Here is a 23896-nt window from a genome sequence, read left to right as displayed (position 1 = left end):
GGAATTAAAATGATTGTTTGGTTTAAGCCACCGAGATGCTTGTGCATAATGCGCAGAACCTCATGCAGTCCGTGAAGGAGACGGTCAGAGAAGCAGAAGCCGCCTCCATCAAGATCCGCACAGATGCAGGGTTCACTCTTCGCTGGGTCCGAAAGACCCCCTGGTACCAGTAAACTGAGGACTAGTTGTTTTCAATTAGCAATTCGCATACATGCCTTTTCAAGCATCTGAGATCTGATAAGGGGTGGCAGAAAAAAGCACCTGATCTGATTCTTATACTTTTGGACAGCAGTGTTTGGCTCTAGTTTCGTGGAGACTGGTATTACTTTTTATTTAATTGCTAGTATGGGTACTTGGTACACCTAAACTGCTCCTCCTTACGGAGGCTATTTTTGTCCTGAAAGTTTGCTGTAGTTACCTTTATCTCACACTACTGAGGTATAGTGTAGGAATATACAGGAAGCAAATTTTTAAATATATATTTTTGGTATGTTGGGTTTCTAAATTCCACGTATATATATATTTTTTGTTTCATGAAGAAGTTTTCTATTTTGTATTGGAAAAAAATAGCATGATGCCTCTCTCGAACATGATGAAATTTACTTTAAATTAGTTTTTGACAATGAAATTTTCTTATTGAAAATGTATATATTTATATTTCTTATATTTCAACAGAACATTATCACAGATCACTTTTTAGTCGCAAATATACAACACATACAATGTTGTAAGTTTTACTTTGCTATTCACAAACCCTTTGGCTGGTTGTTTTTAAGTTATAACTCACTATAAATAACTGTTCTGTGCTCATATTTATAGTGGGCTTAGCTATTTATTAAATATGATAATGTCTTTTTTGATGGGTCGTGCCATTACAGAGATGTATTTTGCATGGCATGGTTGATGCCAAAGAATTTCTTTTTTTTTTACACTTAATATCCATAAGCTATCAAATAAACATACGTATCTATGGTGTAAATCTACATAGACATGTGAAAGCTTGGATAGTTAACACTGAAATTCTTTATACTTCATTCACACTTAGCTCTTCTTTCTGTTAAGCTTGTGAGAGAGTGAATGATTATTTACATTTCTTAACAGAAAAGCACAATTCTGACAACAGTTGAACTGTGATTTTGACGCTTCTCTCAGTGTGATTCTGTTTGCGATTGTAGTATATCGATGATAGAGTTGTCTTAACATTTTCACCCATTTAAATTGAATGGGTAACAAGACCCAGGTGGCTTGTTTATATGATACCTATGTGTTTGGAGATGCTTAAAAGGCATAGTTTACCCCAAAATGAAGTCTGTTAACACCCTCATGTTGTTCTAAAACGGAAAATGTTTTTGTCTATGCAATGAAAGTCAATGGGGTCCAGAACATGTTGTTTTGGATCTTACTGACCTTCAATGTATGGACAAAAACTGAGATATTTTTAAAAATATTCCACAGAATAAAGTAAGTCATACAGGTCATACAGAATTTTTGCGTGAACTGCTGTTTTAAGGACAGTAAATTTACAGTATAGAACCAAATGTGTGGAAATTGTGCAATCATAGTATGAAAAACTCAGTAGCATAAGCTCATCACCATTATTAGCTGAAGATGCACTCTGAATCTGTACAGCTACACGAACACTATCTTGCATTCACTTATCTACACAGCATAAACATCTTAAAGAGTACCATTTCAGTCCCCAATATAGTGCCTCGTTATGAAAGTTTCCAGGGCTGTATTTGTATGTGTAATAGCACGTTGTGGGTTCTGATGACATTTAGAAAGGGTGAAATTACTGCTTTGTGAATGTATATATGACACTAATGTTGACATCTTATGTGCCTCAGATTAATAAAAAAATTCTGTTAAGGGGTTTTGTTTGGAAACTTCATTCCCCAAATATGTCAGTAAAGGGACAAGTTACTTTCTAATTTGTAAAAGGTACTGCACTTCAATAATTAGACCAAGATTAAAAGACATTCATTACTAATACTTTCCAACATATTCAAGTGAAGCTATAATAAACCGTTATTAGTCAGAAGTGGAAACACACAAAGACCTCATTTTGTTCACAAACTTTATAAATCTGAAGGCTTTTGGTTTAAATACATAGCTTAAAATGCAGTTCCCTTGACATTTTACAAAATAATGCAATTATGTGTCCTTGTGTGCAAATCCTCAATACTTCATTAAGGTGTCAGACCTGCATATCTAGCGTATCACTGCCGGTGAGCGCAACTGAACAGATTTTATCTCTTGTGCTCATAATGGCTCCATAGTCCTTGTATGTGGCAAACTAATTTAAGCGTAAATGGTCTTTCAGGCAGATACAGCTTCCATTCACTTCTGAGCATTTATGTGCTTGTATAGTAGATTGCATCATTGTAAATAGTGCTACAGTATAAGCATGACTGTTCTTTTAAAGAAAGGCCATTTGAGTGTGCGAAGGCTCCTCAAAATACATATATATATATATATATATATTTTTTTTTTCATTCAAAGGCCACTGAACTGGCAAATAAATTTTAATGAAAAAATAAGGCCTGTGAATATGTGCAGAAACTCAGGTATTGTTTTGTGCCAATATCAGGACTGTAGAGCAGTATTGGGAATAATGTAATGTGTTTCTGGCCGAGATTCACCGTACCTTAAATCTAACATAATACAGTGTTTATACATTAATGGAATGTTGTTGATATGAAATGAAAGATTCCCAAAGAAAAGGCTCTCCCAATACTCTCCAATGGAAAGACTTTCACTTCTTGCCAGTTACTTCCCACAAAACAAGAAAGATAAAAATGACAATAACTGCGATGTTTTAAAAAATAAAGGGAGACTGTGCACAAAATGGCACCTCTAATAAACTTTTGGCATATCCTTGTGAAACTCTGCAGCTGGCCTCATGTCCTGACCTGGAACTTCCCAGCTTTGGTCACATATTTCACACCCTTGAATGGTTTATATTTCTCTCCGTACATGTCTAGACGATTGACTTTCAATCCTGTGAAGCAGACGAGAGAGTGAATTAAGCATAACTGTATTTATGTAACACATTTTTAAACAGTGTTTTAAGGTGCTTTACATAACATACAGTGGGGTCCACAACTCTGCAAATGGGATTTTTGTACACTATTTCTAAGTCATTATTCAAATAAGCAAGTTTGTGACATTGACCATGTAAACGCCCTCTCTACAAAAAAAATCAGATCTCTTTCAATTCTCAATGCTCATTGGATAATAATGATCATCAGATTTTACATAAACGCTTGACAGAAAGTTCAAAAGCATTTTAAAAAATCTTTTCATTCTAAATATCATTTACTGGCATTTTTTGATCAATTTAATGCATCATTGCTGAATAAAAGTAAAAAGTCTTTAAAAAAATTTATTGACCCTAAGCATTTGATGGTAAGTGTATTTCGGCGATGACATGTGGAAAGAGATGAAAATAAATTTCAAGAAAAAAAAAAGTGAACAAATAATAAATTAAGCAGGGTTATAGCAACTTAATGTGCTTTTTAAAAGTGTGTTAATAACAGTGGTGCTATATCACAAGGTCCTGCTGGCAATGAATAACGACTAAAGCTGATAAAGGACCCTAGCCTACCTGAGATGGCTAACTGCTGGATTTTCAGGTCAATGTTCAGACTTGGGCTCTCCTCTGGTTTAGGAGCTCCAGACTGCAGACTTAGACTTCCTTTCAGATTGGGAAGCTTCTGGGGGTTAAGTTTCCCTATATCCCACAACAAAATCTACAAGACAACAGTCAGAACTATTAGCCAACATCACAGGGAAAAATAGTGTTTCAAATGATCTAAAGCTATGACATTACTAGAATAACACAACTTCAATCAATTATTAAAAATGGAAAACAAAGAGTTGCATCTGACCTTTGTGACGGGGTCATAGTTGTAGGTTCCCTGAGTCGCATTGAGGTTGGCACTGAGAACCACTTTGGGCATGTGTACGGTCACTACCAAACACTCCACAGTCTTCCCCATGGTCTGCTTAGGACCCACAGTGATGTCCAGTCTTCCTGAAGATCCAGTCTCAAAGAAACTGATGTTCTGCTTCACATATATCGGGATTGCTACGAGGCTGCAAAAACAGGTAAAAAACTTTTAATATCTAAATATCTTTAATACATGTTTTAAGTTTATTGTTTAATCATTTACTTCAGATAAACGCTTACTTTTGCGCACTGATGTGATACGACATGAGCTGAAAGTTTCCATCGGGGGGAATGAAGGAGATAACTCTCTCACTTTCCCATCTCTTATAACGCACGCACGGATGAAAGCTCACGTCGTCCAGGAGTCTGGGGTTCTGTGGATAGAGAACATAGTTTTGTTCAAAAAAATGTTTTCCTGAAAACATGCTGAAAAGTCCATGTGCCATATAGTCCCTTGATTTAAGTTAGATCATAAAAGCTGCATGCATAATAATATTAAAATGAGAGAAATGTTGATTCAAATAGTTTTAGTTAAGAGTATAATGCTTCATCTTTTGTTCGTTTTTTCTGTCCTTGAAAAAGATACTCAATCCCCAGGTGCACTACAGGAGCCCAGCAACAGCACTTATGCTCTGAACTTCACCATATACATTTTTTAAATATGTTATAGTGATCGTAAACATATTTTCTGACAGTGTGTATGTTTCATTTATTTATATTGACCTCATAATATAAATGAAAATGTCATAACTGAACCATTTGGTGAAAAGGTTAAACCTAGCCCCTACAAGCTTGCATTCATCTGCTTTCATTTTTGAGTGCAATGGCCACATCTCAAATTCTAATGAACCACCAATGGACAGATCCAATTCTCCACCCTTCATTTTCCCACTTAATACATCACAATATGAACGAAAAGACATGTCGCTAATTTGGTTTCATCACAACATTACACCTTTTAACATAACACACCATAAATGAGAGAGAAAGGTCTGGCATTCCAGAAAGCTTGACACAAGCATCAATAACTCCCTGGATTTCTGCAAAAACTGTAGTTCCTGAAACAGAAGAGTACACCAACATTAACCTTGAAAGGAAGTACATACCTCCAGTATTATGCATTGACGTGAACAATCTACCTGTGAAATCAAAGTAAAAAAATATTCTCACCAGACTTATCCAGGATGGCATCGATTTCTTCCACCACATCAAAGTAAGCCTCATTATTGGTATATTTCACACCTGCTCTTCTCCATGGGATACTGGAGAGCTGACCGGTAGGGAGGGTTTCGCCAACATTACTACTGCCTGAAGATTATTAATCAGTTAGATTCTCAACATCACATGGCCATAAACAAAGCCCTGAGTGGGTGTGTGGTGTCTTACCTGTGATGGTGTTGACCATCGATCGCAGGATTGTGGGAGGTCTGATGAGTTCTTTCAAGATGTTGGACTCTGTAGCGAGGGGGAAGCCGTTATCCAACATTTCCTCCAAGAGCTCATAGACTATCACCACATTGTCCTTGATAGTGGTCTCAGAACATTCTCCAAAATAGTCCTGCATGAAACACCTTATTATTCAGCACACATTCTATACAAGACATCTACAATAAAACGCACACCAAGTTTGCTGAATAAAAGCATTCATTTCTTAAAATAAATTTTTTCTGAATCCACATGTTTTCTAGGCCACACCGTCAGTAGGTTATTGATACCTGAAATGTCTCTGCGACTCGATGCAGAAATTCTATTACAAAGAGGGGAGGCACTTCTGTTTGGATGACAGAAACAAAGAAGATCTTCTCACGGTAGATGTTTATGAGATAGTGATGAGGGCTGCGGATGACAGGAGGCACATTGTCCGGTTCCACTGCCTTCTCTCGTGCTTCGAAAAAATAATCGCAGATGGAGCGGCTTATGACACTCTTCCAGTGTTTCTCCAGGAATAAATCGCCAGCATTGTTTATCAGAAACAAGCTGTGAATCATGATGAGGGCTGGGATATCAACAGGATAATAAATGGGACAATGAGAATGAGAGTCACCGTGCTAACAGCAGGTATGAGCTACTACGTTATTCCAGTGTTTGGAGAGATATATGCCTAGAAGACAAAGAATTTTTATAACACTGGTTATACAAACTAAATATAAAAGAGCTGTTGGGAAAATAAGACTCATTATACCCATGTTTGTATTCATGTACGATAATAAAACTTAGTATTTAAGTGAATAATCAAAGTGAGCTATGAGAACATTATGGTAGGTAAACTAGCATAAAACCCATAAAAATTCATTCCTACCAATTTATTGCTTTATACTATATCTTCCTAATCTGCTTTATAGTCACTATCCTAATTAAATACTCTCTATATAAAATAAAACAATATTCGTATTGCTTACAGTAATTATGTTAGAGGCTTTAAAGCAGATTTTATCCATATTATATCAACGTGTATCCCTCTATAATCACTAAAATAATAAAAATAAGTAATTAATTTAAATAGAAATTATATTGATCAGAGGTTAGGTATAAATGGTGCTCACTGTGCACTTTATGGAGCTACATTTCAGGTCTTGAGCTCTGTGCAAACAACTTTATCACACAATTTCAATTTCAAACCTATCTGTTTGCGCTGGTCGCAAACAAACTTGTAACATAGATATTACTGTAATATTAAAGACAATGCAGGACTGTGTGATAGTTAACATGACTAATAATTACTCGAAAATACTAAAAACAAAAGCAGAAAGTTTTGTTTCCTGAAAGAAGAGTTACAGGATATCCTTTATCTTCCTATTATTTAATGCTATAATGTTCAGGCTAACAAACACAGACAGTCGGTTGTTCATAACTAAACATATCTAAACTTATTTATTATTAAATAATACTTACCTATAGACAGCTGTCTCGATTAATGTTTTCGGGCAGTATCCCCCGCTTGTAAATGTGGCAGATGTGTGTGATGCGTTCGAATCTAAGCCTGTCGCGAATTTATATTAAAGTAGTTTTAAAACACAAACAATCGCTTCTCGTAAAAAACTTAAGGTAAAAGATGTTAAACGATACCTCTGCAAAGCATGTGTATAATTAAAGTTTATATTAGCTTGGGAATGTATTTTTTGTTCCGGCAATGCACAGGGACAGCTATGTGTGGTATTTTTTTCTCTCCACGGCTAGAATCATTTCCTCGAATCGGTTCTTTTGAACAACCCTTTTCAAAGAACAATCAAATGAACAAATTCACTGGTTTTTTATATTATCACGTGGTTCCTGGCGTGCAGAAACACTTTGTTTAATACGTTTTTTTTTTTTAAAGTTTATTAAAATGAGAGTGAACTTACAAATTCATACATTTGCAGTAGGATTTATTTGTAACACTTCTGCTATAGCTATTAAAGTAACTTCCACCTTCCACCATGTTAGTCAAATCTTCGGTTCACTCGCGATATTTACTGACTCACTGAACAGAGAATCGAATGCTTTTATTAGCAGCTCAGTCATCGATCCTCGGCACATTACGAAACGGATGTGATCGAGAGACACGATTCTCAGTTCAGTGGGTCCGTGAGAACAGCTCGGACCGTTTCAGACCGGTTCGTGAAGGAATAGTTCTGAACGGTTTTGTGAATCGATTCAGTGAAAAGATTCGATTCAAAAGAACTATCTGCCGGCCGTGTCTCCAGATGCTTCACTCTCTCAGTCTCAACAAGGTGCCTGGGCATAATTGAGAGACCTCTATCAAACTACAGCATGGCGTCCGATGAACCTAAAGCCAAGAGGATTAAACTCGAGGAAAAAAAGCTCAGGTACAGTAAACACAGGCTGAACAGTGTAGAATGACCGAGTCAAACGTGTGTTTGGTATTTTATTATGGTTTGTTTGCGAGCACTTTTGGGTCAGAGGTCTAGTCTGCGTGTCATTTAAAGTCCACGTGCTGTCAATTCAGTGCTTTCTCTCAAAAGCACATTGTTGTTGCATTGGAGAGAAACATATCGGGCATTTTCCCATTATAGAGCGATGCCGATGACTCAGTTCGATTATGATGCAAAGCCTAAATCGCAAGCTCGTGATCATGGGCATTTCTTTATGAGTGAACGACATCCAAAGCGTTCCACAATCACTTTAATTATACATAGGCGACTGGTGAGTTCGTGTTGTTGTGTTTAATGCTTTTGAACATCCGCTGTCCTTGAGTGTTTTATATCGACCACTGGAGTGCGTCCCTCCGGCTCCACGTGTCTTGTGTTATGCAGTCGGGCTCTGCTGCACAGAAAGACTTCCAGGGGTACGCTGCCTCAAAATTAAGGAACACGCATGCATATATAACATCAATACATGCATGGATCTATAATACAGTTTATGCTCTATGCACAAATGTTGGTTGCAAGTGGTGTAGAACACTTTCCTGCTGGTATTTCTGTCCCAAACCTATGGACACCCACCTTCTCAGACATGCGGTGCCTTTAGCAGTGTTGTCATTTTGAAATCTCAGCCATGAGTGTAAAATAAGTTACCCTAGTTATTCGTCTAATGGCTGTTGAGAATAGATGTCAATGCTTACACACTGTCATGTATGAGTACGGTTAGGTCATAGCTGGATATTGGGCATTATTGTTTGTATTTGCACATTGGGTACATTTAGGTTTATTTTTACATTTGGCGCCACATTTTCACCCACGAAAAACCTTAAACGGGGAGCAACTAAGCCCCGCCTATTAGTCAGCCAATCAGCAGCCAGGAGCTCTTGAGTCTGTGTACTACACCATTGCAGATCGCTGTCATTAAATTCCAGTGAGGAGCACCTCAAGCCATTCTCATGCCTACAGCCAGGTAGGGCTACACTGGACAGTCAGACACCTATTCAGCTAATTATGGAATTTTCTAAGTTTTATAATTTTGTCAGCCCATAATGTAAATAGAAACACATTTTCCAACTCATAGCATGTCGTTTTAAGAGAATTTGGTGATGTTTTGAATGTTTTGGCTAATGGAAGCTCACAAGATGTGATGCTGTATAGGTTTCTGGATAGTTTGCTTATTAACTGTGTTTCTGGGATGGCTGTTTTTTTTTTACTCTTAGTTGTACAGAGAGATTATTTTAGTCACTACAGAAATGATATTCATATATTTCTTTATGCACTGAACAGCACCCCCTAAACATCTGTTTTAGAGCACCACAAGCTTCACAAACTCCCACACCGACACATCTGTGCCTATTCACACGTTCCCCGTAACAATTGTCTTTCTTTGAATGTAGGAGTGCAAATGATCATTTAGACGAATTTTGTTGCCTGCTCATTTGTGTCAGTAGAATTCATGGTTTATTCCTAGTAGTATTTGGAAGAGCTCCCTTATTTATTAACATTAATAATAAAGAATAATATGTTATGAAAAGACAAAGCATTACAAAGCATTGCAAAGCAATTTTATCACGCTATCAACAATCGATCAGAGGCAAAGTTTTAATCTTAGGGTCTCCACCACACGTTTCATTCAGGGTGAATGAACGGCCAGTCACTCAGCCATGTGCTTGAATGCTTGGTTGGTTAGATGTGGAGGCTGTCTAATGCTTTCTTAAATGTTTTAGTGCCTAGTTTGAAACATTTATGACATGCTTTTCTGCTTTAAAACTATTTGTGTCTGACTAAACAAATACTGAGAATTTTTGCATCTGATAGACAAAATATCCAGCTTGTACTGTAGCTCATCATGGATTTAATTAAAAAGCAATGCTTACGTTTTTCAGATTGTGTAATGTGCTGAAGTTTTTGCTTGACTGGATCTTCTGTGTTTATGAAATTCTGTCATGTTAAGTCCCTCAAGACAAAAATGCTTGAGTTATGCAATTCATTTTTTGAATTTTTGGTGAAAATGCTGAAAATAGTCTGCTTGGTCAAAGAAATGTCCCTGCTATTCTTAGAAGACATATCATGCAAGTGAATCACAAAGGCCATGTGCATATGATTCTAGTATAATTCTGCTTACGTCTGTTGTCAGAACTACTCCGATGTTTTCCTAATGTCTTAACTGGACATCCATGTTTTTTTTTTTCTTTTTGCAGTCAAAATGCCCTTTTCGGGATGGGAAACCCCCTGCTTGACATCTGTGCTGTTGTGGACAAAGACTTTTTAGACAAGTAAGTCACATGTTTCTTTAAAGTCAATTTGATTTTAATTTAATTGATGGCATGGCTAGGCACTGCTGTACGTTTGCTTTTGTATCAGTGTGTTGTGACGTGTGAACTAAAACCTCTTTTTTAACATGTCACTGAGTGGCTGAACTTTGGTCTGCCCATAATAGATTTGAAGAGACGCTGGAAGGCCAGTAGCTTTTGGGTTCATAATATTCTTTGTCTTCTTTGTAAAGAAATTAAACCTTTTACGTTTAATAAGTGCTCCTTGTTCTTTAAGGAGGCAGCATGTGCCATGGACACTCCCTGAGGAAATCTCATGTTTGACACGTAGGCCTACTCAAAGAGTGCAATTCTAGCACTACTCAAGTCTAACTTGAGTAGACTTGTCAAGAAGGCACTTGAGTAGGAACTAGTCAAGTCTAACTGGTTTGATCTTTTTTTGTATACGATCACTTACTTTTTGAATACTTCATTTGGAAATGTATGAGATGATCATTCAGATCAAATTGTAGAATGCACCAGATCACATTTGATTCAGTAAATATGAAAGTTTTTTAAACAATCAAACTACAGTTTATAGGCTCCTAATTGTCTGCACTATTGCAAACAGGTTTGGTAATCTTAAAACTGCTGGGCCTGTGGCAGACTTTGACTGTAATGATTTCCATTTGATTTGTTCAAAGTGTAGAGCAGTTGGTTTAGTTGCATGACCTGTTGTTTGCAGGGCAGAGTCAAAGAATAGCTTACTAAGATGCGTTAAGAGAGATCAGTGAGCTGCCTATTTCATGATTAGATATTGGCCCAGCACATGATTGACCACATACCAAATATAAAAAGACTTTCAAGATAATGGAAAATAGTTTAAGCTGCTTGAGCAGTTTGATTGGTCGATGAGGAAAAAAAAAGCTCCTTCAGGACTCCTAAATCGCAGTTATATCACTTGGTCACTTATTATGTTCTCTTAAAGACATTATTCAATGACAAATTAAGGTTTTGTTATTGATTACAACTACGGTTAATTTGTTAAACTTTTCCCCCCGCAGTTTACCTGCATATACACTACCGTTAAAAAGTTTGGATAAGATTTTTTGTTTTTAGAAGAAATACTCAGCAAGACTGCTTTTATTTGATCAGAATACAGCAAACACAGCTATATTGTGAAATATTATTACAATTCAAAATAATGATCTATTTTAATATTTTTTGAAATGTTATTAATTCCTCTGATGGCAAAGCTGAATTTTTTTTTTTTTTAGCAGTCATTACTCCAGTCTTCAGTGTTACATGATCCTTTAGAAATCATTCTAATATGCTGATTGGTGCTTAAACATTTCTTGTCTTCATCAAAGTTGAAAACAGTTCATTTCTTCAGTTCAGTTCAAAACTTCTTTATTTTTGTGAAAACTGTAATGCATTCTTTTCAGGATCCTTTGAATTTAAAGTTCAAAAGCACAGCATTTATTTGAAGTCTATATATGTCTTTTCTGTCTTTGACAGTAAAAAAAATGAATGGTAGTGTAAATAATACTCAAGTCTTCTGTTGTTGTTTTTCGCCTTTGTCTCCAAATACTTTTTATTGTTTGTTCATTAGACCTCTAGTAGTTGCAGTAAGTCAGTGTCTAGTTCCATAATCCTCTTCAGATGTACAAATTCACCTTATTATATGAGCTCTTATGACCATTTGTACCACAAACACAGACTACAGACAGTCATTAGATGGTTTCCATTTTTAAAAGCACACCAAGTTCATGTTCTGTTACGAATGACTCATAATTGCCCATGTTTTGTAAATACAGTTTTTAGATGGAATCAGACACAGAGTTCAGTTTCAAATGAAATAGGCGAATTATTGTACTCACTTCCAAAGACGTTTTAAGTTGATGAAGTGATTATGGCTCAACGAAAGAAGCTTTATTTTGTCTTAGGCCTAAGACCTTCACCTTCAGTCTTACTGAAATGAGCTGTTGCATGCGCTTATCTTTATCCCGGGGCAAATGGATCTGTTCTGTGTAGATTGTTCCATGATAATATCTGTTTGAGAGTACATTTCAAGATGATTAACTGTTTGTGATGACTAAATATGGTACAAATTAGTTTAACATGAATTACTTTAGACATAAGTCATATTTTGACCATAATATTTTATGCCACTAATGTTGTTTTAATGAATGTAATTAAAATAAAAATATTTTAATCAAGAAGAAATTATTATTGTTATTTTAACTTAGACTTGTTCTTTATTAGTAGATCTGGTGTAACAAAGATTTGATTTGTGTGTCTAACAGGTATGGACTCAAGACAAATGACCAGATATTAGCAGAGGAGAAACACAAGGAAATGTAAGTGTACTTCACCAGTGCTATACTGTTTGTTTTAACACAGGCCATTTTGGTATGTTCAGTGATATTGAAGGCTGATTATAGACATTTGCCCCTTTGTGTGATTAGAAAAAAAAAATCAGTTTCTTTTACATTATGTGATGTGGAGTCTAGTGTTCATGAGAATAGCTCTCATTGTTGCATGTGGCATAATGTACTTCCCTACTGTAATACCTTATTTAGTAGCACAATGTAAATTTCACTTCATTTCATCTTTAGAGGATGTGAGATCTCTTCATTATGCATTACCAGTTTTGTTGCCATCTTGTGTATTGATGTTACTCTGTTGATTAGCATCTGATCTAAACAATTGATCCTTTTTAATGCAAAGATTAGAAGGATGTTAAGCGCATTAGTAGGAGACTGACAACTCTAAATTATGTTCAGACGGCTGGATTCATCTGATCCCACTTCTCTTGATCTAATCATGTGTGAAGCTGCTATTTGATAAGTCTGAGATTGAGACTGAGAGTGTGGCACCAGTAATTTCAGCATCTGGGGAAACTCGCGGTAGCTTTAGGGTAACATGTGCTTTTGTCTGAGCATCTTGATGTCATAGTTGCATCATAAAAGGCTGATATGCATCAATTATGCTTTAGCGCAATCCAGCTCAGATCCGCACTCAATTCTGCTGTTGTTTCTGAGTGACTAGAGCAAGTTTAGAGTGCTTTTAGTCAACATACAGTATGTCCTGCTTTTGGTAATGGGCTTAGCAGTCAACTGAAAGCCATAGGAAGTAGAACAGGGATGTATTGTTTACTTCATGTAATTGCATGTAATTTGGGATATATTTAACTTGGATTTTTTTTCAGTTTAGTTAGTTTTGAGAACATTTTTACCCAGTATATATTCCTCCTTATTTATCTTGGTTTGGAAATTGTTGGTGTCCAGTTATAGTTGGTCAGAAGGTACCAACTGGATTCTGGAATGGACAAAGTTTGAGAAGTGGGCTTATTGCTGTTGCAAAAGTGGATATTAAATTTGTATCTATCTATCTATCTATCTATCTATCTATCTACTCCTCTATCTATATCTATTGTATATATATTATATATATATTATATATATATATATATATATATATATATATATATATATATATATATATATTATATATATATATATTATATTAACTGATAATCTGTCTGTGACATTTATGTGAAAATACTGGCAGCTGTGGTTGCCTTAACTTTACAGAAAAAAAATATGGAAGCAACATATTTGGTTTTGCAGATTGAACTTAAATTTACAGTAAAAAAGCATGTTTCATTAACTGATATAATGCTAATATACCAACCTGTTGAAGTACTTATATCTGTTTTGTAACATTGTTGGACACTGACAACCACCAAAAACATGATGAGAAAGTCAAACAGCTTTTCCACAATCTGAGGAGGGAAATACTTGTATAGAGAAAGTGCACACAATGTCATTCACACAAATGCTGAACATCGTAATGGTAACATTAATGATACTGAAATAATGCAATAAACGTTCATTTAACAACAGTATATGTAAGATAAAACCCTAATGTACACAAATGATAAGAAAAAAACTAAGAAGAAACAGTTATTCATCGAAAAACTTCAACTTTGAAGTCTCATGAAGGAAATTATGGGAATTTACGTTTTTTCACTGTAAATTATACAACTTGTAACCCCCCCCCCCCAAAAAATGTAATTTTAACAGTATTTTACTATAAAATTATATGTGAGGTTATATCTCACAAAATACCTCACAATACACAAAATAACACTTAAACAAACTACAATTTACAGCTATTTTCACAATCATTTTTACAGTCTTTAGCCCTACTCACACTGGATTAGTATTACCTGGGGACCTCTAGTCATTTTTAATAATTGCGAAGGTTGTCTGTGATCTTAATCTCTTGCGAATTGGCCATGTCTGTAATTTGTAAAGTAAAAATTCCCCCTCAAATGACTTACCATATTTCGCCAGGCACCGAGGTCCTGTGATGATATTAGACCCGTGTGAATTGGCATATCTGTGATTTGGCAGGGTTGTATATAATTTTTTTCAAGGTTTTTGCCTCGTGCACCTTTTTATCCATCTTTTGCAAAAAATCAAGACTGCGTTGGAATGTGTTGATCGTATTTTGGGTGCTGGGTCGTATCGCTATACAGGGGCGGGTCTAGGATTTCACCCACAGGCAGGCTGAGCCCTCAGACAGACAAATTACCTAAATTTTATGGAGTAAATATCCATTAAAGCTACAGAAGTTACTTAGTTAAGAGCAGTGAGTGATTCTCTTTTTTTTATTTTATTGTTTGATGAACATTATTAACAGCCTAAGAAATGCACGGGTCCGTTATGCACATCCGGTTTTCTTAACTATTTACATTCACTTAAGAGGTCGATACTCGTCAATGCAGCCATTCAGAGCTGATTTTGTGCCAATTTGCTCGAGACGTGAAAAAGAACTCCATTTGGTATTTGCTTGCTGTCTGAGAGACGACTTCCTGGTGTGTGCGCTTCAGGTGTGTGCACACAGAGACGATCTATGACGGTGCAATACCGCCTTGAGATTTCTTTCGTGCCGTCTTGTGCTTGAATAGTTTAAACTGACAAGCCTTTAAATACACGAGAATGAATAGGGCTTTTTACTGTTAAAATCACTATCAGTTTTTTGCAGTGCATTCATTGGATTCTACTATTGTTTAACAACATCAGTTATAAAATGGCAAAAATGCAGTGATGTATGTATACACATTTCTTTAAAAAAATAAATAAAAAAAACGTTCAGTAGTCAAAAACTCCATAAAACAGTTTTGACAGTTGTGAGATGGCAAAAATGCAGTGATCTAGTACCTTCTCAGTGCGAGCCATTGTAAAGACTCGTTTTCAACCAGATTAAATATTGCATCTATACTGTTTTTTTCATTGGTAAAAACAGCATTATCATAAACTAGCAATGAACAGGATTTTTAATGGCATTTATTGTTCATATTCATCCACAATACATTAATAAATAAAATTAATATTAGTAAAATGTAATTCAGGCACATACAAGTTTTCCAAGGGAACAGGGTGTTGCTTCCCTTGGGATTTACGATTAAAATGCACATTCTTTTCAAATTGTGTTTAACTCCACCCCATATGCATCTTTCTCTCTCTTTGCACAGTGAATTAGACCCCATTACAAAAATTAGAAATGTGAGAGAGCATGGTTGCATGACTATACAGCTATTAAACAATTTTACAAGTTATAACAAGACAGAAAAGATTCCCAGTAGAAGTAGAAGAGTAATGGGTTTGAAAAAAAAAAGAACGTGAAAGTGACGTGACATACAGCCAAGCATGGTGATCCACACTCAGAATTCGTGCTCTGCATTCAACCCATCCAAAGTGCACACACCCGGAGCAGTGGGCAGCCATTTATGCTGTGGCACCCGGGGAGCAGTTGGGGGAATGGTGCCTTGCTCAAGGGCACCTCAGTCGTGGTATTGTTGGCCCGAGACTCAAACCCACAACCTTAGGATTAGGAGTCAAACTCTCTAATCACTAGGCCACGACTCCCCCAAAACATGAACTGAACACCAATGCAAGTTGCTTATATAAGCTACATTATAAATGGATTAATCACTATAATGATTCAGAGTTTGATTCATTTCGACATCTTTCTTTTTGATTTTAGAAGTGGGTTCATTCAAACTGTCACCAATTTCACCTCTGATTCAGCTTTGGAATCCTATTAGTCCCTTTCATCCACACAAGAAAAGAAGGCTGAAGAAATATGTTTAGATCATATGTTGTTAGTCTTTATGCATCTATATACTTTTCAGTTGATATGGCTGAGTGATATAACAGATATATAACCAGAATATAGTCAAAACCCTTAATAGGTGCTGCATTCTAAGTTTTAAACCAAATAATTCTCTTCAATTTTACAATTTCTCCTTCAACCATGTTGTCAACCGATACAGTTAGTTTAAGATAGTATGGGTTTATTCATTTGTTCATATTGTAATTTTTATGTAAGTCCTAACTGTGAATGGTGCAAAATATTATATGGTAAAAATGGACTACAAAAAAATATACAAAATAAATTACATTATTTTAATAACTTACAAAGTATATTATTCTATTCTATTCTATAAATTACATCTACTAAATTAGAAAACTTCTAACCAAGATTAATAAATGCTGTGAAAATTTTCATATTTAAACATACAGAAACTTTAAAATGTCAGCAGAAAGTCATATAAGAATAAATTGAGGTTTAATGATGATAGCATTTATTTATTTATTTGGGAAAACAACAACAAAGAAAGATTACAGTCAAAAGTGCCATTTACTCTTTGTCAACTGTGTGTGATAACACTGTATTATTTACTGTAAATGTTTAATATGAAATGCAACACACAATGACTGGAGTATTTTTGATTAAGTTTCTGTTTTCCACAACACTACGGTCATAAGAAATGTTTGGCTGTCCAGATCAGACTGTGTTTGTATGTAACAAGCTCTTCTCATAAATTCTTTCCAACGGTTGTAGGATTGTTTTTGTTTGGATTCATAGATTATAGCAGGGATCTCCAACTCCAAGTCCTGCAGACTTCAGTTCCAACCCTGCTCCAACACACCTGTCTGTAATTATCAAGTAGCCCTGATCACCTTGATTAGCTGCTTCAGGTGTGTTTGATTGGGGTTGGAGCTGAAATCTGTAGGACTGTAGCTCTCCAGGAGCAGGGTTGGAGACCCCTGAATTATAGTGTGTTTAAATCGAGACTGAGCAGAAAGATATGTATCAGACGGAGACCTTTTACCCTGTATTGGTTTACTCAGCTGTGCTGTGCTCTTCCTCTCTCTGTGTGCGGACCTCAACAATGCATCACTTCAGCGTGCACAATGTAAAACATATGATCATGAGGGGGCCCTTTCATCACACTAAAAACAATATAGCTTATTGTCTGTAAATCATTGGGTTGTTCCTTCTTGGTTTATGCACACGGATGCCTGTGTGACATTAACACTCATTCAGTTTACTAATGGTTATCTCCTGTGGGCTTGTAACCTCAAACCATGCTATATGTTTGAATCAGCCATGAAGTGTTGCTTTGCAGTGTTTGGATGCTTAATCTAGGTTGCTTGTGATGATTCTGAAAGAAACCAAAGCTCTTGTCACTGACTATTATGTTTGAAACTGTGGGCCTCTCTTCACTGGCCTTGCATGAAGAGAACTGAATGTAGCTTACCACTTAGAAAAAGCAAGGACCAACTTGCATCCCATTGTGTTTAAAGAATTCAGATGCTTAAAATGGTCCAAGCCGACTCAAAAAAAAAAAAAAAAAAAAAGGTCTGTAATCTGCCTAAAGCGGCGTGGAGAGGTTTATGTCACCCTCTAAACCTTAAGCATTTGATCCAAAGCACCCTTTGTTGTGGCTTCTTTCAATGACTTTCACAGTCGACTTGTTATGCAGTGTTTTTTTTTCTTTCTTTACCGCTCTCTCTTCATGTATAGGTTCCTTTTTTGGGTTGATTTGTGTGGCGATGTATGAATGCGTCAGGTTGAAAAGGGTCTGATTTGGTGAGTCTGCGGTCTTATGAATGCACTCCCACTCTGTTCTCTTTCATTGTCCTTCACAGAGATTTTGGCCTGACACACAGGCAAACAGCCAGCGAGCAACAGGTGGAGCGACCAGATATGCTCTTCATTAATCACAACACTTGATAAAGCTGCTATATATGATTCAGCCATGCATTTATTGCACATTCAACCCGGTCTCATGCCCTCTGTCCAGTTGTTTTTCTCTGACCCATGCCAAAACCAATAGTGTAATCTTTGTTTATTGTAGAACTGTTTGAATTTGTATTTGTAGTTAGGAAAGTGCAATATATCATACCATATAACTTTTAGGCTGATATTAGGAATGTTTTTTATTTGATTGGTAATTGGTCAGTAGGGCTGCACAATATATCAGAATTATTGAAATATTGCAAATGTAAATATTGTGATTTAAATATTGCAACGGCATGCCATATCTGAATAGGCTACTTAAACCTAAATGTTGCCAAAGGTCAAAGACGCATATAGCAGAGAACTGCTTGTGCCATTAAAAAGAGTTATTAAGTGCAGTAACTTGCAGAAAATAGGGTGACCATATTTTAGTTTTCCAAAAAGAGGACAGTGGTGGGCTGGGTGGCTGGATTGTGGTTGGTGGTTAAAGTAATGCCGAAAGTGTCCAAAGTAGTGCAATCTCAAATATCAAAACTCAAAATGTAATTTCCATGCCTAATATACATATTTTACAGTCACTGTGAAGCATATTTATCATAAACACAGCTAAAAAAAACTTCCTACCAGTGGCCGTCCTTCACAAAACAGTTTTATCATAGGTAGAATGCAAAATGCTTCAATACAAGCATTTCAGTCAAATTTAATTTATGCAACATTTCAAACCTTTAACCCATGAGGAAAATCAAGCCATGGCAACAGTTTAAAAGTAGCCCACTTCCATTAAAAAAGGAAAACAAAACCCTGCATCCAACACCAGCTGCAGGGGTCAGATTTGACTGATCAGGGGCTCAACAGATCCTGAGCTCATTGACAAATATCTGATGAAGTGAAAATGAACCGCGAGCACTCAGAAGATTAAATTCTCCGCATAATATTGATAGCGGCCCCCTGATGCGTTGAAATGATATGCAGTATTAGAATGTTTGCGGGAGTGGGTGGGACTGGACACAGTCTTCTTCAGGGCTCTAATACAAAAACACAAACTATGAAAGGCGATTGTAGAAAGCAAAAGCTTGTTAAAAATCACATTTTTAACAAAATATCTCATTTTTTGTCAATATCGCACAGTCCTATTGGTCAGTATTTGATATTTTGCATGATCATTTCCTTTATTTTTACATTTACACTACCTTTGCTGTCATATAGCACTCACTTAAAGTTGATCTTTTAAAAAACTAAACTAGTAATTTGACACAGTTAAATGAAAATTAAATTAAATTTGAGATTTTGCAAATCTCAAAATGAATATCCATATTTCATTCAGCACATGCTGTAATGCCTAAAGCCATTTGTAGCTTTTAAATAATTTTATTAAATTTATTAAGACAAAATAGTGTTGAATATTAATCTTTTTATTTGAAGTAAAATCAAATAATAATTATTATTTTTTTTTTTTTTTTACAAAATTAGAATCCTGTCTAATTCAAATATTGTACATCACTTACTTTACAACTTTACAATTATAAAAGTTTTAGAATTTATGCTTTTGTTTCTACTGCTTTGTCAGCATTTTTTTTCATGAATGCAGTCACAGCTGAAAGGCCTGCAGTGTGTAGTGCTAAACATCTACATCTAGTGCAGTCACCAATCACTGGACTCTATGCAGTGGTTTATTTTCTGTTGCCAGAGTGAATATTTACTAAACGTTCCTGCCTGTCTGGTTTTGTTTAATCTGTTCATAGAACATTGTATCAGATGGGGAAGGGAAGGTCTTGTTTAGCTACAGTGCATTTGGGTGAAGTGAAAATAATGGTTATTCTGGTCTCCACGAAAAATGACTTTTGAGACCAGTTGGTTAAAGCATCCACAAAACCAAAAAAAGAAAAGACATTTCACACAAAACCCATACTTTTCAGATGCCACTTGATTTATTCAATGCAATGGAAATCAGACATTTTTATGTCATTCTTATTTTTTGTCATTATAAAAAAAAAAAAGCCATTTTTTAACATCCTTCAAAGAAATTCTTGTTAGAACCAAATTGTGTAGTAACAGCATCTACCAGCAGAGGCTTAACTGCCTTGCTAACCAGAAAAAAAAAGATCCTGCGTCCCAATGTTCATACTATCCATCCTAATAAGTATGTGAAATTAGAATAAGTGTGTCACAAAGCGTAGTATGTGGTAAATAGTTTGTCAGAAGTCCTCGGATGGTCTACTATTTCAGGTAGATTTTTGAAGTGTGGATCTGTGCACACTCTCATGGCTAATATTGCCCACAATCCATTGCGCTTTGGCGAATGATTCAGTTCAGAACTACAAACACAGATAAAAAGTGTTAAAAAAAAAACTACAAACATGGAGGATGTGCACGTTAAATTGAGAGGTTTAGATAAAGAGGTTTGACTTACTAATAATCAACATTTGACCTGGTAAAAATATTCATTTAATGTTATCTGATATATTTCATCTGCAATAACAATGTGAACTTTTAGAAACATTTGTTTGGTCGTTAACTTTTAAATGCATTATTATGTGAGAAATATGAGTTCTCCGCATGAAGGCCCTGTGGCTCGCAGATCAATATGCTGCTACTTTTCTCTCCAATATGGTAGGAAGTTAAATTAAATGAAATGAAATGTGGAGGATGTTAACAGTGACAAGATGATTGACAGGCTAGTTTACAGTGAAAGGGTGCGTGCAACATATGCGAAAGAGGGGTCTGTTAAAGACGCAATTGTATGAAGTGATAGTATATCCCAAAGCATGCCTACTCTTCTACTACACACTCAAAAGTGTGTACTACTTCACCAAAAGAGTACATCATTTAAGGGCGTAGTATAAGTAGGTACATTGGGATGCAGCACTTGACCCCTGCAGAAAGCCTGACGTTTATACTCACAACACTGCCATCTTGTGACAAATGTATGTATTTTAATTTGTGTAGTCCCTTTTTTTTTTAAGTCCTAAATTTCTGGAAACAAAATATTTTGCAGTTTTAATGTTGTTCATTAATACTGAAAATTAAGTTTTGCATGGTTTTCTTAATATTTTTACAAGTGAAGTGACATGAAGGCCAAGTACGGTAACCCATGCTCGGAATTCTTCCTCTGCATTTAACCCAACCAAGTTAGCGCACACACATTAGGAGCAGTGAGTAGTGAACACACACCATGGGCACACACTCATTTTTTCATTTTACATTTATTGTTTAAATTCATTGTTCATTTTATGCTCATCAAGTCCCAAAAATCTAGAAAATAAATGACTATATATAGCCCTGCAGTCTGTTCTTATGTCATTGTAACAGAAGTCATTTCTGTTTTAAGAGGTGGCATGTATGCCAGTGTATTTAAGTAGTGAACAGCTGCCTCTGGTCTAGTAACACAGAAGCATGTTTGTGAAGGGATCAGCTAAAGTGAACAGACACCAGGTGAAGTACCACTGGCAGCCAGCAGGTGGAGGCATACGCTCAGGCATTTTAACAGTTTTACACATCACCATGCCGCAGGGTGGCTTTTGCTCATGCACAATAGGAAATCTTATCCAATTTCAGATTAGTTTTGTTCAGCTAGGGATGGACAATTGAGTTGCTTCCCAGGCTGAAAGGCAAAGCCTGACTGAAGTTATTTGTTTTGAAATTCTTGAATTGAGTCATTTGTATATACTGAAACCGTTATTGAGAACACATCACATTGAGTTCATAAATACCAAGACAATCGCAGAACATACCAGCTCTGATCGGCGTCCTTTTGTTCTGTTGATTGTCCTAACGCCGCGCAGCCCGCAAGCAATCTGCCTCCCCCGGAGAGAGCTGAGTCTGACTGTTTTCTGTGTCTCAGATGGGGCTGGTTTTGATGAGTGTGCTGTTCTTTATTTGAGAGCGGGCAGGAAAAAGAGCTGTTGCACACCAAAAGCTAAATTGCAGGTGCGCGAAAGATCGGGAAAAATAGTATATTTGAGGGCGACAAACAGTTTGCAAATTGTGCACGCTTGCAGTTTGAACATTTACTCAGCAGTGTTTGGGGCAAAACGCTTTGTCAACATTAAAGAAAGGAAAAAAATAGATTGGCTGGGATGCTTAGCTCTTAAAGTTGGAGGAGACTGCTACAATTAATCATCAGCGCTGCATTCCTGCCACTTCTGTTGAGAGCTATACACTCAGAAAAATACATTGTTCACTTAAATGAGCCACAAACTTGTACTGTATGTTCCTGTTAGGATATCCCTGTGTGAGCCGTCCTTACTCTGCCCTCCCATTGGCAGACATGCACCAGTGCTCGTCCAGCCTTGGCTAGAAGCACCTCGGGATCACGTTCCAGGGGTCAGGATGGTGACCTTACTCCGACCTTACAGATGAGGAGGGAGGGTTAAAGCAGGTGACTTGTCTACAGGATCCAGAATCTCCTCCGGCTCCTGATCAGTGGTCCCTGGTGGCTCTGACTCCAACTCTGGCTCCTGCCTGATTCATTTCCCATCAGCCATCCCTTCACAGCCAGTCCTCTAAGTGATTTCCCCTAATGGCTTGATGTCCGAGCGGTAACCTTTTAGCGCTCAGCTCTGCATCCACTTCTGCCCGGTCTCTGCTCGGTTCATCTTGAGGAAGGAGAGAGAGAGAGGATATCGCCTATCATACTCTCTCTCTCGCTCTTTTCTTCTCAGTCTTCATCATCGTTGAAGCCCTGCTGTACGTTATGACTGCTTAGATTTATGTGCTGTGAATTACGGCTGCAGTAAGCTGACTGCCAGGAAAACTCCAGACTGTACACTGCGGCCCAGTGTAGAAACGCAACATTGGCTTTTATGGCCACTATGGGATTTTCCATTGGTCTTTGCCCTCTCAGGTGGGAACATAGATCTTTTTCTGCTGAGATGCATTAGGCAGGTTGTAACCAAGTGTTACAGGGAGTCAGGTACAGTCGTTTTTTTTTTTAAAGTCTGTTTGTTTTCCAGTCAAAGCTGGACAATTTCTAATTGCTAAGCTGCGGGCCGCCGTGGAGCCCAGCCAGGCCGTCTGTTTTCCTGCTGCACTAAATGCTGGCCTGATGGTGGTGGGCTGGTCCCTCTCCACGCTCTCCTTACAAGCATGCGTGTCTGCCATGTTTACGACAGCATTCGGATGCCTTTCCCTCTTCACCCCTGGTTAAGTGTTTGGTTCTGTACGCTGAGCAGTCAGGTTTCGAATGGCCACAAACCCCAGCTTTGACTTTAATCATCTCAAATCACTCTATAAAACTGACCTCAGACCTGCTGCTCTGTGCTTACTGTCTCCCTAGCACCTCATTACCAACAGAGCCGAATGATTATGTGCACTCTATTGCCCCCTAGTCCTGGCTGGCCTGCAGTTTAGCTGAAATGCACCGTGGGGGTCCTCCTGCAGGTGGAGCTGTAAGTCACTGCGCTCTTGAACGTCAGCCAGCTATCATCATGGAAAATATGCTGGGTGTGTAATGAAGTATTGTGTGGTAGAGGAATAAGTTTTTCCTAATGTGGTATTGTTGAATGATACTCAAGATTTGAATAGCTGTGATAAATGTCATCTCATGCAGAATTTCTTCAGTTTCAGCGAAACAGTTCTAGATGAATACTTGCATATCTATACATATCTATCTATATACATATATTTAGATGATGTGTGTGTATGTATATATATATATATATATATATATATATATATATATATATATATATATATATATATATATATATATATATATGTATATGTATGTGTGT

General features: G+C 36.8%; 2 protein-coding genes and 1 pseudogene across 6 annotated transcripts in view; 2 read left to right on the top strand and 1 right to left on the bottom strand.

Annotated features, from left to right (window-relative positions):
• LOC109091936 (vinculin-like) overlaps positions 1-1869 on the top strand; it is a 35408-nt gene extending 33539 nt beyond the window's left edge. For all 4 annotated transcript variants that reach the window (XM_042768945.1, XM_042768946.1, XM_042768948.1 and 1 more), the window contains one exon: positions 27-1869. In XM_042768945.1, the coding sequence (XP_042624879.1) occupies positions 27-173 (147 nt within the window). In that variant the 3' untranslated portion in view covers positions 174-1869. The remainder of the gene's footprint in view (positions 1-26) is intronic.
• Positions 1870-2060: 191 nt separating this feature from the next.
• LOC109067376 (adaptor related protein complex 3 subunit mu 1) lies at positions 2061-7092 on the bottom strand. 2 transcript variants are annotated; one of them, XM_042768950.1, is made up of 9 exons: positions 6845-7092; positions 5668-5948; positions 5339-5510; positions 5123-5260; positions 4925-5010; positions 4193-4326; positions 3891-4098; positions 3608-3752; positions 2061-3001 (listed from the first exon to the last, which is right to left on the bottom strand). In XM_042768950.1, the coding sequence occupies exons 2-9, from the start codon at positions 5938-5940 to the stop codon at positions 2901-2903; spliced, it is 1257 nt and encodes a 418-aa protein (XP_042624884.1). In that variant the 5' UTR covers positions 5941-5948; positions 6845-7092; the 3' UTR covers positions 2061-2900. The 2 variants fall into 2 exon arrangements, with proteins under 2 accessions (XP_042624884.1, XP_042624883.1); XM_042768949.1 differs by having other exon boundaries at positions 5668-6053; positions 6845-7085.
• Positions 7093-7443: 351 nt separating this feature from the next.
• Positions 7444-23896, top strand: part of LOC109112299 — a 145035-nt pseudogene continuing 128582 nt past the window's right edge.

This window comes from Cyprinus carpio, chromosome A13, assembly GCF_018340385.1.
Source record: "Cyprinus carpio isolate SPL01 chromosome A13, ASM1834038v1, whole genome shotgun sequence".
Classification (NCBI taxonomy): domain Eukaryota; kingdom Metazoa; phylum Chordata; class Actinopteri; order Cypriniformes; family Cyprinidae; genus Cyprinus; species Cyprinus carpio.
The sequence above is the reverse complement of the archived record's forward strand: the minus strand, read 5'-3'. Positions and strand labels throughout refer to the sequence as shown.

Bases quoted from the DNA above. Each gene is read 5' to 3' on its own strand.
- LOC109067376 (XM_042768950.1), bottom strand. From the start codon at position 5,940: ATGATTCACAGCTTGTTTCTGATAAACAATGCTGGCGATTTATTCCTG. The intron at 5,011-5,122 runs GTGAGAATATTT...CTTCTGTTTCAG, and splicing joins TGCCATCCTGGATAAGTCTG to GAACTACAGTTTTTGCAGAA. The intron at 4,099-4,192 runs GTAAGCGTTTAT...CTGTTTTTGCAG, and splicing joins TATCACATCAGTGCGCAAAA to CCTCGTAGCAATCCCGATAT.